The 15,193-nt window shown below is 37.1% G+C and overlaps 1 protein-coding gene across 1 annotated transcript in view; it reads left to right on the top strand.

Annotated features, from left to right (window-relative positions):
* Positions 1-15,193, top strand: part of ADCK1 (aarF domain containing kinase 1) — a 44,135-nt gene that overhangs the window by 13,312 nt on the left and 15,630 nt on the right. The window contains exons 4-8 of the mRNA XM_077463590.1: positions 3,950-4,033; positions 8,781-8,984; positions 10,610-10,768; positions 13,881-14,039; positions 14,219-14,335. Coding sequence (XP_077319716.1) covers positions 3,950-4,033; positions 8,781-8,984; positions 10,610-10,768; positions 13,881-14,039; positions 14,219-14,335 — 723 coding nt within the window. The remainder of the gene's footprint in view (positions 1-3,949; positions 4,034-8,780; positions 8,985-10,609; positions 10,769-13,880; positions 14,040-14,218; positions 14,336-15,193) is intronic.

Here is a 15,193-nt window from a genome sequence, read left to right as displayed (position 1 = left end):
TGAAACTACATTTCCCATGATGCTCCACTACACTGCAGAGTGCATGAGCATCATGGGAAATGTAGTTCCAAAACATCTGGGGTGCCAAGGTTCACCATCACTGGTATAAAATATCACCTGTAGGGTGTAATGGAAGGGGGAGAGCTGTAGGTGGCGCCAGTTGTTCATCTCAGTGTTCAGCCTATGAAGCCTCCGAGTGCTTGTTCTGCACAGGACCTTCTTCTCCTCTCCATGGAATCCATCAGTAGGGATTGTGATGTCACAGCCGGCTTCCTGAACGATCGCTGGGATTAATAAGGAATGTGCAGCAATTATATGTGAATACATAACGATCATCTGACTATACGATGAGCGATCGATCGCTGACTCCGCTACCTCCCCAGAAAGAATTCTGCGAGTTTTCCCTTCCCCTTTTCTCCCCGCTCTGTCTTTTTTGGGGACCATCTATGGACTGATCTGCTCGCTCCTCCCACATTTTTACAGCAGACCTTCCCTTTAGTCTTGTAGAGTTGTAGCGGCTTCTCTTCTGGAAAGAATTGGCTTTACTCTGATTTCACTGCACACTGTGAGCTTCTCACAATGTGCACTAGAAGCTTCTGCAAGCCAGATAGAGCCCCGCCCTCATTTCCTGGATGGACTTCCAGCATCATTTAGGTCTTCCCTCCCCAGTTTGACTATCCCTGGCCCTCCCTTTTTCACTCATTGGCTTTCTTTTTTTTTTGGAGAGTTTTGTAGCTTGAAGCTCCAAAACGCTGGAGGAAAAAATCAGTGATTCTCTATGGAGATTGTTCACATCTCCACTCCAAAACGCCTGAAGACAAACAAGTCCTGCAGCGTTTTTTTTTTGTCGCTGAAATTGGGCAGATTTGTTTTTTTTTGGCGCATTTGTTTTCCCATAGAAATAAATGGAAACACGCAATTTTCTGCTCAAATGGAAAAAATAAATAGTAATAATATATGAATAAATAAATGTAATAAAATACACAAATAATTAAAAATTATCATTAGTAAGTAAAATAAATTATTAATATGTAATAATAACCTCTAACCTTATAAAATATGAAATGCATTATTATTATTATTATTATAACAATAAACACCCAGACTTGAACAAAAAAATACATAATTAAAAATAATATCAATAAGAATTTATTTTGTGTTAGGGTTAGGGTATCTAGTTTTTTTTAAGGGGTAAGGGTTAAAGTTAAGGGTTAATTATTGTGGTTATTGTTACTTAGCATCCATTTATTGAATTTTTTTTTTATGATTTATATTTATTCATGTATTTAATTTACATTTATTTATGAATTATAACCTTATAAAATATGAAATGCATTATTATTATTATTATTGTAAAAAATAAAATAGTAAAAGTATATGAATAAATAAATGTAAAATAAATACACAAATAACTAAAAGTCATCATTAGTAAGTAAAATAAATGAATAATATGTAATGATACATCAATAAATAAAAATTAAATTTATAAAATATGAAATGCATTATTATTATTAATAATAATAATAATAATAATAATAATAATAATAATAATAATAATATAACAATAAACACCCAGACTCAAACAAAATATTAATAATAATTTATTTTGTTAGGGTAATTTTTTTTTAAGGGGTAAAGTTAAGGTTTAATTATTTGGTTATTGTTACTTAGCATCCATTTATTGAATTTTTTTTTATTTTTTTTATAATTTTTATTTATTCATGTGTTTAATTTACATTTATTTATGAATTAATTCTAACCATATGAAATGCATTATTATTATTATTATTGTTATTGTAAAAAATAAAATAGTAATAGTATATGAATAAATTAATGTAAAATAAATACACAAATAACTAAAAATCATCATTAGTAAATAAAATAAATGAATAATATGTAATAATGCATTAGTAAATAATAATTAACCTCTAACCTTATAAAATATGAAATGCATTATTATTATTAATAATAATAATAATAATAATAATAATAATAAAATAACAAACACCCAGACTTCAACAAAAAATACATTATTAAAACATAATATTAATAATAATTTATTTTGTGTTGGGGTTAGGGTATTTCATTATTTTTTTCATTTGTGATTTTTATTTATTTCTGTATTTATTTTACATTTATTTATTAATTTATCATTATTCGTATAATAATAAAAATAAAAAATAAATAAAATAACAACTCCTAACCCTAACCTAAACTGAACTTGAATCCCTTACCCTATTGAAAAAAACATTATAATAAAACAAGTTCTGGAGCTTTGTTTATCTCTCAAATCAGGCAGATTGGGGCGTTTTTTTGTTGTTTTGTTTTTTGGAGCGTTTGTATTTCCTTAGAAATGAATGGAAACACGCAATTCGTGCATTTTTGTGTGATTTTCTGCTCAAATGGAAAAAAGTTAAAAATAAAATGGTAATAATATATGAATAAATAAATGTAAAATAAATACACAAATAACTAAAAATCATCATAAATATGTAAAATGAATAATATGTCATTAATAAATAATAATTAACCTCTAACCTTATAAAATAATAAATGCATTGTTATTATTATTAATAATAATAATAAAATAACAATAAACACCCAGACTCGAACAAAAAAAAATACATTATTAAAAAATAATCATTTATTTTGTGTTAAGGTGTTAAGTAATTTATTATTATTATTTTATTTTTGCAAGGGTTAAAGTTAAGGGTTAATTATTTATTGTTATACGAATAATAATAAATTAATAAATGTAAATAAATACACAAATAAAAAAAATTCAATAAATCAATACGAAGTAACAATAAATAATTAACCCTTTAACTTTAGCCCTTACAAAAATAAAATAATAATAAATAACTAAACACCCTACAACAAAATCTTCATATTAATTTATTGAATTTTTTTTTAATTTATGATTTTTATTTGTGTATTTATTTTACATTTATTATTATTATTCATATAATAAATAAAATAGAATAAAAAATAAATAAAATATTAATATTAATAAATAACTCTAACCGTAACCTAAGCTGAACTCCCTTACCCTAACGGAAAACATTATAATAAATGAATAATAATAAAAGAATAAGTAAAAGCTAACCTAGCAACAACTGATGCAACAGATAGGAGTTTTCTCTATTGGCTAATAAAAAAACGCTGCATACAGGCTCAAAAACGTGCATAAAAACACGCAAAATAACGCCGGAAAAGCACTCAAAGATGCTACGCTCAGGTGTGAATGCAGCCTTAGGGCAGAAAAACACCACAAAAATATCCAATTGTGAACAGCGCCAGATTTTAAAAAAATGTCAGTATTCAAAACAACCAAACTTGGCGTTTTTAATGCTTTAAGGCTCTGTTCACTCCTACCGTAGACGTTTTTGGGCAAAAATGTCAAAAATAAAAAAAGAAAAAAATCTATTTAAAGCGCCCCGTAAGTTGTTCATTGAAAATTGTTCAAACCACACATATGAAGTATCGCCGCGATCGTCGGAGAGAGAGCAATAATTCTAGCGCAAGACATTCTCTACAACTCTAAACTTGTAACATAGAATTTTTAAAGCGTTGCCTATGGAGATTTTTAAGTACCGTAGTTTGTCACCATTCCACGAGTGTGTTTTAGAGCGTGACATGTTAGGTATCTATTTACTTGGCATAACATCATCTGTCACATTTTACAAAAAAATTGGGCTAACTTTACTGTTTGTTTTTTTTATTTATGAAAGTGTATTTCTTCTAAAAAAATAAATTGTATTTGAAAATGACTGCTGAGAAAATACAGCGTGACATAAAATATTGCAAACAATTTTAACTTGTGAGCAACAAGTGGCAGAAAGAGGCTTAGGTATGAAGGGGTTAAAATGTGATCAGCATGTTGATGAATGGGGAAGCGTTTCGCTTTCCTGATTTTATTATGAGAAATGCGTTTTTCCTTTTCCTGCAGACGGCGGCCATTAGCTGTGATTATCTCATGAACCTCCACGGCGTTTCTCCAGAGACGCAGGAATATGACATCATCAAGTCCCAGGTATGGAGCACCAATAGTAATTACCCTACAAAATGGGGTTGATTTACTAAAACTGGAGAGTGCAAAATCTGGTGCAGCTCTGCATAGCATAGGAACCAATCAAATTCCAGCGTTCAGCCCACATAGCATAGGAACCAATCAAAACTTCAGCTTTCAGACCACATAGCATAGGAACCAATCAAATTCCAGCTTTCAGCCCACATAGCATAGGAACCAACCAAATTCCAGCTTTCAGACCACATAGCATAGGAACCAATCAAATTCCATCTTTCAGCCCACATAGCATAGGAACCAATCAAATTCCAGCTTTCAGCCCACATAGCATAGGAACCAATCAAATCCCATCTTTTAGCCCACACAGCATAGGAACCAATCAAATTCCAGCTTTCAGCCCACATAGCATAGGAACCAATCAAATTCCATCTTTCAGACCACATAGCATAGGAACCAATCAAATCCCATCTTTCAGACCACATAGCTTAGGAACCAATCAAATTCTAGCTTTCAGCCCACATAGCATAGGAACCAATCAAATTCCAGCTTTCAGCCCAGGTTGATGCTGACAGCGGGAATGAAATTGTGCGAGTTCAGCTGATTTCATTCATTTTGACATGTCGGATCGCTCCAATGTAAACCAGAGCTTGTTGTCAAAGCTTAACTATACAAAAATATCAGAATTCATCTCTAACTAAGCTGCCTGCAGGAAATAGTAATCTGATTGGTTGCTATACTGTAAGTTACTGCATGACATCCTATTAGAGGAGTCCCATTCCATTACAGAGCTTTGCCTGAATGTCATCACACTATAGGGAGCGGAATATTCCGTGTCCTTCCTTGTATTTGAACACATTTTATTTTTTATATCTGAAGGTTTTGGCGGCTTTTGCAATGTAAAGAAAACATCCGCCTTCCAGGTAAAACTTACACCTTCAGCCCAGAGCCCCCCCCTGTAGTGCTTCTATTCCTCCAGTAGATGTCCTCAGTATTCCAGATTTACTGACAGCCGGCATCACTCAACCTCCTCCCTCAGAGCCTATTCCGTCATGGGCCCTCCCCTGGCCTGAGACCTGACAGTGAAAAGAGCAGCCCAATGATGAGCTCATCTCCCCATCACTCCGCTCTCTCCTCCTGTCAGCATGATCCCTGCATTGCAGCACAACTGATCGGTGCTGCTTCTCCCGGCTCCAAGTCTGAGCTCAGCTGTAGAGGGACTGCAAGTGGCTGATGCCAGGTCCAAATGATCGATCACATCATGCCAGTACCCAGGTGCCCATACTTCCACACCCGTGTACAGTATGCTCACTATAAACCTGACCAGAAGACCTAAGCTCTGAAGATGTCTGTGTCTGCCTAAATGCGCTGGCTGAACATTGCTTTCCCAACCAATAAAGACTAAAAATGAATCACCGGGTAGTCCCTCCGCCTCCTCATACCACCATAGAAAAGTCACATGACTGCCATGTGTGGGGGGCATGACCTCTGACCTCTCACATGGGATCCTGACTTCTGCACAGGACAATGGCAAGACCACAGAGGGAAAACAATGGGGCACCACCCAAACTTTTCCCACCTGATTGAGCCTTGTGATGAGCCTTGTCATCTGGTTGTTCAGATCACAAAGATGCATCTTAACGACGCTGGGCCTGACAAATGTGCTTTGAATCTAGAAGCCAGCTAAAAAAATGTTGGGAGCCAGTTTTCCCCCAAATCCCCCCTCCTAGCGTAAATCCCCCCCCCCCCAAATTTCTCTCCTAGTACAAATCCTCCCCCCAAATCCCATCTAGTGCAAATCCCCCTCCCCCCAAATTTCTCTCCTAGTAAAAATCCTCTCCCCAAATCCCCACTCCTAGTACAAATCCATCTCCCAAATCCCCCCTGCTAGTATAAATCTGCCCCCAAATACCCCCTCCCAAGTACAAATCCTTTCCCCAAATACCCCCTCCTAGCATAAATCCTCCCCCAAATTTCTCTCCTAGTACAAATTCTCCCCCCAAATCCCCTCACCTAGTACAAATCATCATTCCAACCCCCCCATTACAAATCCTCCTCCCAAATCCCCCCTGCTAGTATAAACCCTACCCCAATCCCCCCTCCTAGTACAAATCCCCCCACTCCAAATTTCTCTCCTATTAAATATTCTCCCCCCAACTCCCCCCTCCTAGTACAAATCCTTTCTCCAAATCCCCCCTCCTAGTAGAAGTCCTCCCCCGCATTTTTCTCTTGGTACAAATCCTCCCTCCAAATTCCCCCCCCCCCCCCATTTAGTACAAATCCCCCTCTCCCAAATTTCTCTCTTAGTAAAAATCCTCTCCCCAAATCCCCGCCCCCACTACAAATCCTTCTCCCAAATCCCCCCTGCTAGTATAAATCTGCCCCGCAAATCGCCCTTCCTCGTACAAATCCACCCACTCCAAATTTCTTTTCTAGTAAATATTCTCCCCCCAAACCCCACCTCTTAGTACGAATTCTCCCCCCAAATCCCCTCACCTAGTACAAATCCCCCCTCCCCCCCCCCAAATTTCTCTCCTAGTAAAAATCCTCCTCCCAAATCCCCACTCCTAGTACAAATCATCATTCCACCCCTCCCCCCCACAGTACAAATCCTCCTCCCAAATCCGCCCTGCTTGTATAAATCCTCCCCCCAAATCCCCCCTCCTAGCAGAAGTCCTCCCCCAAATTTCTCTCCTAGTACAAATCCTCCCCCCAAATCCCCCCATCTAGTACAAATCCCCCTCCCCCAAATTTCTTTACTAGTAAAAATCCTCTCCCCAAATCCCCCCCACTACAAATCCTCCTCCTTCCCCTTCCTAGAAACCCCCCCCCCCCCAATCCCCGCTCCTAGTACAAATCTTCCTCCCAAATCCCCACTCCTAGAATAAATCCTTCCCCTTCCTAGAACAACCACCCCACACACACACACAGACAGACAGACAGTCAGACAGTCAGTCAGACAGACACACAAATAAAAGTCCTTCTAGTAAAAATTCTCCCTCCACCCCCCAAATCCCTCCTCCTAGTACACATCCCTTCAATTCCCACCTCTTAGCACAATCAGCTGGTCCCGCCGGCTCCTGTCATTAGTTGGTCACTGGGTCAGGAGCCCTTGGCATTATAGACCCCTCACTGCAGATATGCATTGCAATTTCTGATCATTTCTTTCAGCAGATTGAAGCTGTGTGGGTCACCATACACATTTCTATCTGACCACACAATCTTTATACAACCAGCTTTATTAAAACCATGTAATGTATTCACTGACCTAATCTATACAATCAGTTTGTATCCTGTTAGGCTCTTCACTACCTAACCGTTGGTAGATCTAAGGACTAGCCTCACATGTGAGGTTGGGGGATGGTAAAACCGCACCGTTTGAGCCATGCTTTTACTGCCCCCACACTCCTTTAGCTGCGGGGGGATGTACACATGCCACAGCTGTGATGTTTTGCAGCAACAAATGATACCCCTTGTCCTTTTCGGTGGGTGATGCGCCTGCTAAATGAGGCCGCTCTGTAAGCACATTCACGTGGTTGTGGCGTCCTAGTGCAGGATTTAAAGGCTTAAAAGCAGGCGATGGAATGTCTCCTCACCGCCTGTCAAATGCTCCCTGAAGAGCGATCCAAATGCAGGTCTCTTTTCAGAGAGCAATGCACAGGTGGCCGAACCCTGTAGGAGAGTTTACAATTCAGATTTTTAAAGAGTAACTCTGGGTGATCTCTGTACATTGCAAGGATTTTAACAAAATTTGCTGCAGATTCCTACCTTTTGTTGTAATGAAGAAATAGCTGCTTGTCTGTGTGAAATGGCAGAATTAATCTAACAGGAGTGATTTTATAATTATCAATCAGCTGCTCCACATGCAGGGCTCTAATGGGGAAAGTGGCAGGGTCTGCATCCCTTTTTAGATGTGATTTGCTTTTGGGAGTACCTCACCAATAATGAAAAAATATATTTGTGTATTTTATTATATGTATTAATAACAATATTTTCGATTATTAATAATTTAAAATAATATATTTTATTTATTATTTTTATTATGTATTTTACATTTTTATTCATTTAGTAATTTTGTTATTATATGTATTATTATTATTATTATTTTAATTATTAACAATATTATTTTTTATTTATTATGTATTTGACATTTTTATTTATTTAGTAATTTTGTTATTATATTTATTACTATTGTTTATTAGTATTATTATTATTTTAATTATTAACAATATTATTTTATTATATGCATTAATATTATTTTAATTATTATTTTAATTATTATTATTATTATCATTATTTTTATTATTATTATTTTTCGTGTATTTGACATTTTTATTTACTTGGTAATTATATTATTATATGTAATAATATTATTAATGACATTTCTGTTGCAGGGGATGCCAGAAATCTGACTTGTGCAGACTTCTGGAAAAATCAGTGAGCCAATCACACAAGCAGGAAATGACATGGGGGCGGTCTCTATACATTCTGTATACAGAACACCTCCAGGAGGACATATTGTTTTATTGTATGAATAACTGTGATTTTTTACAATTTTTTATTTTTTATTTATTGGATATGTTTTAAAGCAGAAAGTAAAAAAAATATATATTGTCTCCCTTTTTGTTAAAAACGGCAGAGGTGATCCAAAAGTCAGCGCCGTATCGTAAAAAATGACCTGGTCAGGAAAGGGGGGTAAATCTAGTGTCCTGTATATATCTGTATTTTCTGAAGCCATAACACTGTTTTCCCACAGGTACACAGCCGCTGTGCCCGTCATCTGCTGGACCTTTGCTGCGCCAACCGGGGCACCTTCATCAAGGTGGGACAACACCTTGGCGCCCTGGAGTATCTGCTGCCGCTAGAATATACCCGCACCCTCAGTGTTCTGCACAGCCAGGCTCCGCCCACTCCGCTGCCCGATGTGTTGCGTGTCATCCAAGAGGAACTGGGCAAAGAGGTGACGTTGCAGTTTCAGTCTGGGTGATATAATGGTAACAGGGGGTTACCCTGTGGATTCTGGGTGGTAGGGGGGTTACCCTGTGGTGTCTGGGTGGTAGGGGGGTTACCCTGTGGTGTCTGGGTGGTAGGGGGGTTACCCTGTGGTGTCTGGGTGGAAGGAGGGTTACCCTGTGGTGTCTCGGTTGCAAGGGGGTTACCCTGTGGTGTCTGGATGACAGGGGGGTTACCCTGTGGTGGCAGGGGGATTACCCCATGGTGTCTGGGTGGCAGGGGGTTACCCTGTGGTGTCTGGGTGGTGGGGGGATACCATGTGGTCTCTGGGTGGCAGGGGATTAACCCCATGGTGTCTGCATGGCAGGGGGTTACCCTGTGGTGTCTGGGTGGCAGGGGATTAACCCCATGGTGTCTGGGTGGCAGGGGATTAACTCCATGGTGTCTGGGTGGCAAGGGGTTACCCCATGGTGTCTGGGTGGCAGGGGGTTACCCTGTAGTGTCTGGGTGGAAGGGAGGTTACCCCATGGTGTCTGGGTGGCAGGGGGTTACCCTGTGGTGATTGGGTGGCGGGGGGTTACCCTGTGGTGTCTGGGTGGGAGTGGGTAACCCCATGGTGGCAGGGGGGTTACCCTGTGGTGTCTGGGTGCCAAGGGGGTTACCCTGTGATGTCTGGGTGGCAAGGGGGTTACCCTGTGATGTCTGGGTGGAAGGGGGTAACCCCATGGTGGCAGGCGGGTTACCCAGTGGTGTCTGGGTGGCAGAGTGTTACCTTGTGATGTCTGGGTGGCAGGGGGGTTACCCCATGGTGGCAGGGGGTTACCCTGTGATGTCTGGGTTGCAGGGGCGTTACCCCATGGTGGCAGGGGGGTAACCCTGTGGTGTCTGGGTGGCAGGGGGTTAACCTGTGGTGTCTGGGTGGAAGGGGGGTAACCCCCATGGTGTTTGGGTGGCAGGGGTTTACCCTGTGGTGTCTGGGTGGCAGGGGGTTACCCTGTGGTGTCTGAGTGGCAGGGGGTTAAACCCATGGTGTCTGGGTGGCAGGGGGTTACCCTGTGGTGTGTGGGTGGCAGGGGGTTACCGCATGGTGTGTGGGTGGCAGGGAGGTTACCCAGTGGTTTCTGGGTGGCAGTGGGGTTACCCCATGGTGTCTGGGTGGCAGGGGGTTAACCCTCTGCTGTTGGTCCAGATTACCATAATTCCCTTTTATTGTGTCTTTTATCATCAGATGGCGGCGGTGTGGCGCGGCGGTGTGGCGCAGGGATGGGCACTGATGGATGGTTGTTTGTACGTTGCACATTGGCTTATTATGAGCTGTAATTAATCAGCCGTCCTCACATCTGATAGGGCCATCAGGACGGGTCACAATGTATTCATAAATCGCCCTCCTCAGCCTAATAAAACGATATCAAACGGAGATTTATTGCCGCTGTTATTGCAGTCTGGAGAGGGGAGAGATCACTTCAATTATTCACCAATGGAAAAAAAGAATCACACAAACCGAGCGAAAATCTGAGCGCGGGGGATGGGGGGGATGGGGGGCGGCGGGATTGGGGGGGCACCTGGGTGGGCTGTGGCGCCGCATATGATGAATGGTGCCCAGTGTCATCCTCATCCTTCTCCTTCCTTTAGGTCAATGAAGTCTTTGAGCGGTTTGATGAAGCGCCGCTGGGTGCGGCCTCATTGGCTCAGGTGCACCGAGCGGTCCTGAAGGACGGCCGGACGGTCGCTGTGAAGGTTCAGCATCCCAAAGTCCAGAAGCAGAGTTCCCACGATATACTGCTCATGGAGGTCAGTGATGGAGCGCCAACCTTCCCCCTCCCCTGCACTCATTTCACCGCACACTGCGAGCTTCTGACAGTGTGCATTAGAAGCTTCAACACAGAGCTCCGCCTCCTTTCCTGGCTGGAGGACACCCAACATCATTTAGCCTCTCGCAATCATGGAAATTCAGCATCACATGTGGGCATTACCTGCATGCAAATACAGCCTGTCTAGGACCGCCCACTTCTCCAGACTGACATCTGCCCATCAAGGCATTTTTGTCATCATAACTCCTCCCAAGAGCCCCGCCCACTGCTTGTATCAGGGCTGAGGGCTCTCGAGAGGCGTACTGAGGCTGTGTACAACAGCCGACTGGCTCCTCCCACCCGCCACGATCTGCCTGCACTGCATAGAGAAGCAGAGAGACCCAGTGAAAGGGGAAAGGTTTTATTAAAAATGTCATTGGCATGCTTAATGAAGGGGCATGTAAGGCAAGGAAGCCAAAATATAAAATGTCAATATACAATAATAAAAAAAAATCTAATATTGTTAATCATAATAATAAACATTATTATTTTAATAAATAAATATAGTAAAATAAAGAAATAAAAATGTCAAATACTATATATATATATATATATATATATATATATATATATATATATATATATAATTATTATTACATATAATAACATAATTGCTAAATAAATAAAAATGTCAAATACACAAAAAATAAATATATATATAATAATATTAATACATATAATAACAAAATTACTAAATAAATACAAATGTCAAATACATAATAAGATAATAAAATAAACAATATTTTTTAAAATTATTAAATAATAATATATTTTATATATATAATATTGCTATTAATACATATAATAAAATAATACAAAAATAAATGAAAATGTCAAATACACAATAAAAATAATAAACAAAATAGAAATATCATTGCTAATAATTATTATAATAATTATGTGTTAATCAATACATATAATAACATAATAAATAAAAATGTCAAATAATAAATAAAATAAAATGTATCTTTGTTAATAATTAAATATTATTATATACATATAATAAAATAATAAATAAAAATGTCATATTATATAATTATTATTTATTAATGATATTATATGTATTACAAAAGTATTTTATATAATATTATTGTTATAATAAATACAAATATTATTGTAAATAATAAAAAAAAAAATATGTTAATACATATAATAACTTAATTAATAAATAGGACAAGGGTGGTGATATGGGTTGGTGGCAAATTCAAAGCAAGCACCAACATCCCTGGGTAGACAATGCAAACAGGGAAGACATTTTTGGCAGGATTTTTTAGGTGCTAATATAGTGAAAACAATGATAGAACTTTAAAAGTACAAAATATCTTTTATTTACACATACATAATAAAATCACAGATAATTGTTGTTTATGAACATGAACAACAATATAGCTTATTATAGACAATAGGCGTATGGAGGGAGATATCTTGAAAATGATGGCAGTTATAACGTTATCCCAACATTTTTCCCCACCTTGGGCTTCCTCAGCGGATATGTTATATAGATGTTATATAGCACGATACCAATCACTAAATATGAAGAGGAATAGTTAGAACATAATATTGACAATTCATGATCATATTTTAAAAGGGACCAAAAACATTTCCCACCATCATGAATCGCACCGCCACTCACCCATATAGAAATATTATTGTTAATAACATTGTTACATTTTTTTAAACATCTTTGTGAATAATTAAATAATAATCGATAATATTGTTATTAATACATATAATAAAATAATAAACAAATAAATAAAAATGTCAAAAACCCAATAAAAATGTTTATATATATATATATATATATATATATATATATATATATATATATATATATATATAACATTTTTATTGGGTTTTTGACATTTTTATTTATTTGTTTATTATTTTATTATATGTATTAATAAAAATATTATTTATTATATTATTTAAATTATTAATATATATATATATATATATATATATTTATTATTATTAGATTTAAATAATATAAATAAATACAAATGTACAATAAATAAAATACAAATATTTTTGTTAAAATAATAATAAATAACAAAAATATTTGTATTTTATTGTATATTTGACATTTTGTATTTATTATATTTATTAATCACAATATCATTTATGATTATTATTATTATTATTATTTAAACCATTAACCAAAAATAAATAAATATATATATATATATATATATATATATATATATATATATATATATTTATTTATTTATTTTTGGTTAATGGTTTAAATAATAATAATAATAAATGATATTGTGATTAATAAATATAATAAATACAAATGTCAAATATATAATAAAATACAAATATTTTTGTTATTTATTATTATTTTAACAAAAATATTTGTATTTTATTTATTGTACATTTGTATTTATTTATATTATTTAAATCTAATAATAATAATAAAAAAAAAATATATATATATATTTATATATATATATATAATTTAAATAATATAATAAATAATATTTTTATTAATACATATAATAAAATAATAAACAAATAAATAAAAATGTCAAATACCCAAAACAAATGTTATATATATATATATATATATATATATATATATATATATATATATTTAATTTTTTTGGTTAATAGTTTAAATAATAATAATAAATGATATTGTGATTAATAAATATAATAAATACAAATGTCAAATATACAATAAAATACAAATATTTTTGTTATTTATTATTATTTTAACTATTAACAAAAATATTTGTATTTTATTTATTGTTTTTATTGTACATTTGTATTTATTATTTTATTATATTTATTAATAACAATATAATTTTATTATTTAAATCATTAACCAAAAAAAATAAATAAAAAAAAATATATATATAATGTGTGTGTATGTTAATAATTTAAATAATAAGTAAAAATGTAAAATACACAGTGCACAGAACAAATAAAAATGCCATCCAGAGTTTATTTCCCTTATAACTGCTCTGTCCTTGTGTAATATGTAATATGATGGTGATGTTCCGTTGGTGACCCTCAGCCTGTGGTGGCCGTCCCATGTACCTCTCCAGGTTCTCCTCCACATTGTGAAGAAGATCTTCCCGCAGTTTGAGTTCATGTGGCTCATAGAGGAAGCAAAGAAGAACCTTCCGCTGGAACTCGACTTCCTGAACGAGGGGCGGAATGCGGAAAGACTAGCGGACATGGTGTCCAGGTTTCCCTTCCTCAAGGTGAGGGAAGGCGGATTTATTAGAGGGTGTCTTGTGATATTATGGCGGATGGGTTGGGCGGGTTGGGACGACATCTACAATACTGTATACCGTATATCCTCTACAATATTTAACATTTTCAGAGAGCTGCTGCCTATAAAATGAGACTCTCTCCATGTTGATCTCTATTCTGCCTTCAGATTCCCAGAATCCATTGGGAGCTGAGCACCAAGCGGCTCCTGGTGATGGAATACGTGGAAGGTGGACAGGTGAACGACAGGGAGTACATGGAGCGGAATAAGATTGACGTTAATCAGGTGAGGCGGCCGGGCGCAGTGAAGGGTTAACGAGTCTTGTGTGGCAAAGGGGGGAGCCTCCTCGTGTCAGCAGGACTCCCCCCCCCACAGGCTCTGTGTCTCCAGAGCTGTAATTAGGGCTGCCATATCCTTAATACATGGGTGGAAGAAGACTGGAACAATACTCTGCACCCTCTGCAAGAACGGCAACCCTCCGAGAGGGAGGATTCCCTGTTCCTTCATCACTGCCGAGCAAATTAACCAGCGCACTGCCGGGCAAGATGCTGCATCTCTATTTTTGACTATTGCTGGGTGTCAGCTCTGCATACATTGCCTAAATCACCCATAACAGGGCAGCTTAGGTCACATTCCCTCTGATATCACCCATCTGTAATGTACAGATAGGCTGTATTCTGTGTGATGTCACCGGTCTCTAGTGAATGGATAGGATACATTCTCAGTGATGTCACCGGTCTCTAGTGAATGGATAGGCTGCATTCTCAATGATGTCACTGCTCTCTAGTGAATGGATAGGCTGCATTCTCAATGATGTCACTGCTCTCTAGTGAATGGATAGGCTCCGTTCTCGGTGATGTCACCGGTCTCTAATGAATATATGGGCTGCATTCTGTGTGATGTCACTGGTCTCTAATGAATGGATAGGATAAATTCTCAGTGATGTCACCGGTCTCTAATGAATGGATAGGCCGCATTCTCTGTGATGTCACCGGTCACTAGTGAATGGATAGGCTGCATTCTCTGTGATGTCACCGGTCTCTAGTGAATGGATAGGATACATTCTCAGTGATGTCACTGGTCTCTAGTGAATGGATAGGCTGCATTCTCAGTGATGTCACCGGTCTCTAGTGAATGGATAGG

Source organism: Lithobates pipiens, unplaced genomic scaffold (genome assembly GCF_037356315.1).
Source record: "Lithobates pipiens isolate NorthernLeopardFrog02 unplaced genomic scaffold, aLitPip1_a1.2 Scaffold_30, whole genome shotgun sequence".
NCBI classification, from domain to species: domain Eukaryota; kingdom Metazoa; phylum Chordata; class Amphibia; order Anura; family Ranidae; genus Lithobates; species Lithobates pipiens.
Note: the sequence above shows the minus strand (reverse complement) of the source record. Positions and strands in the feature narration are given on the sequence as shown.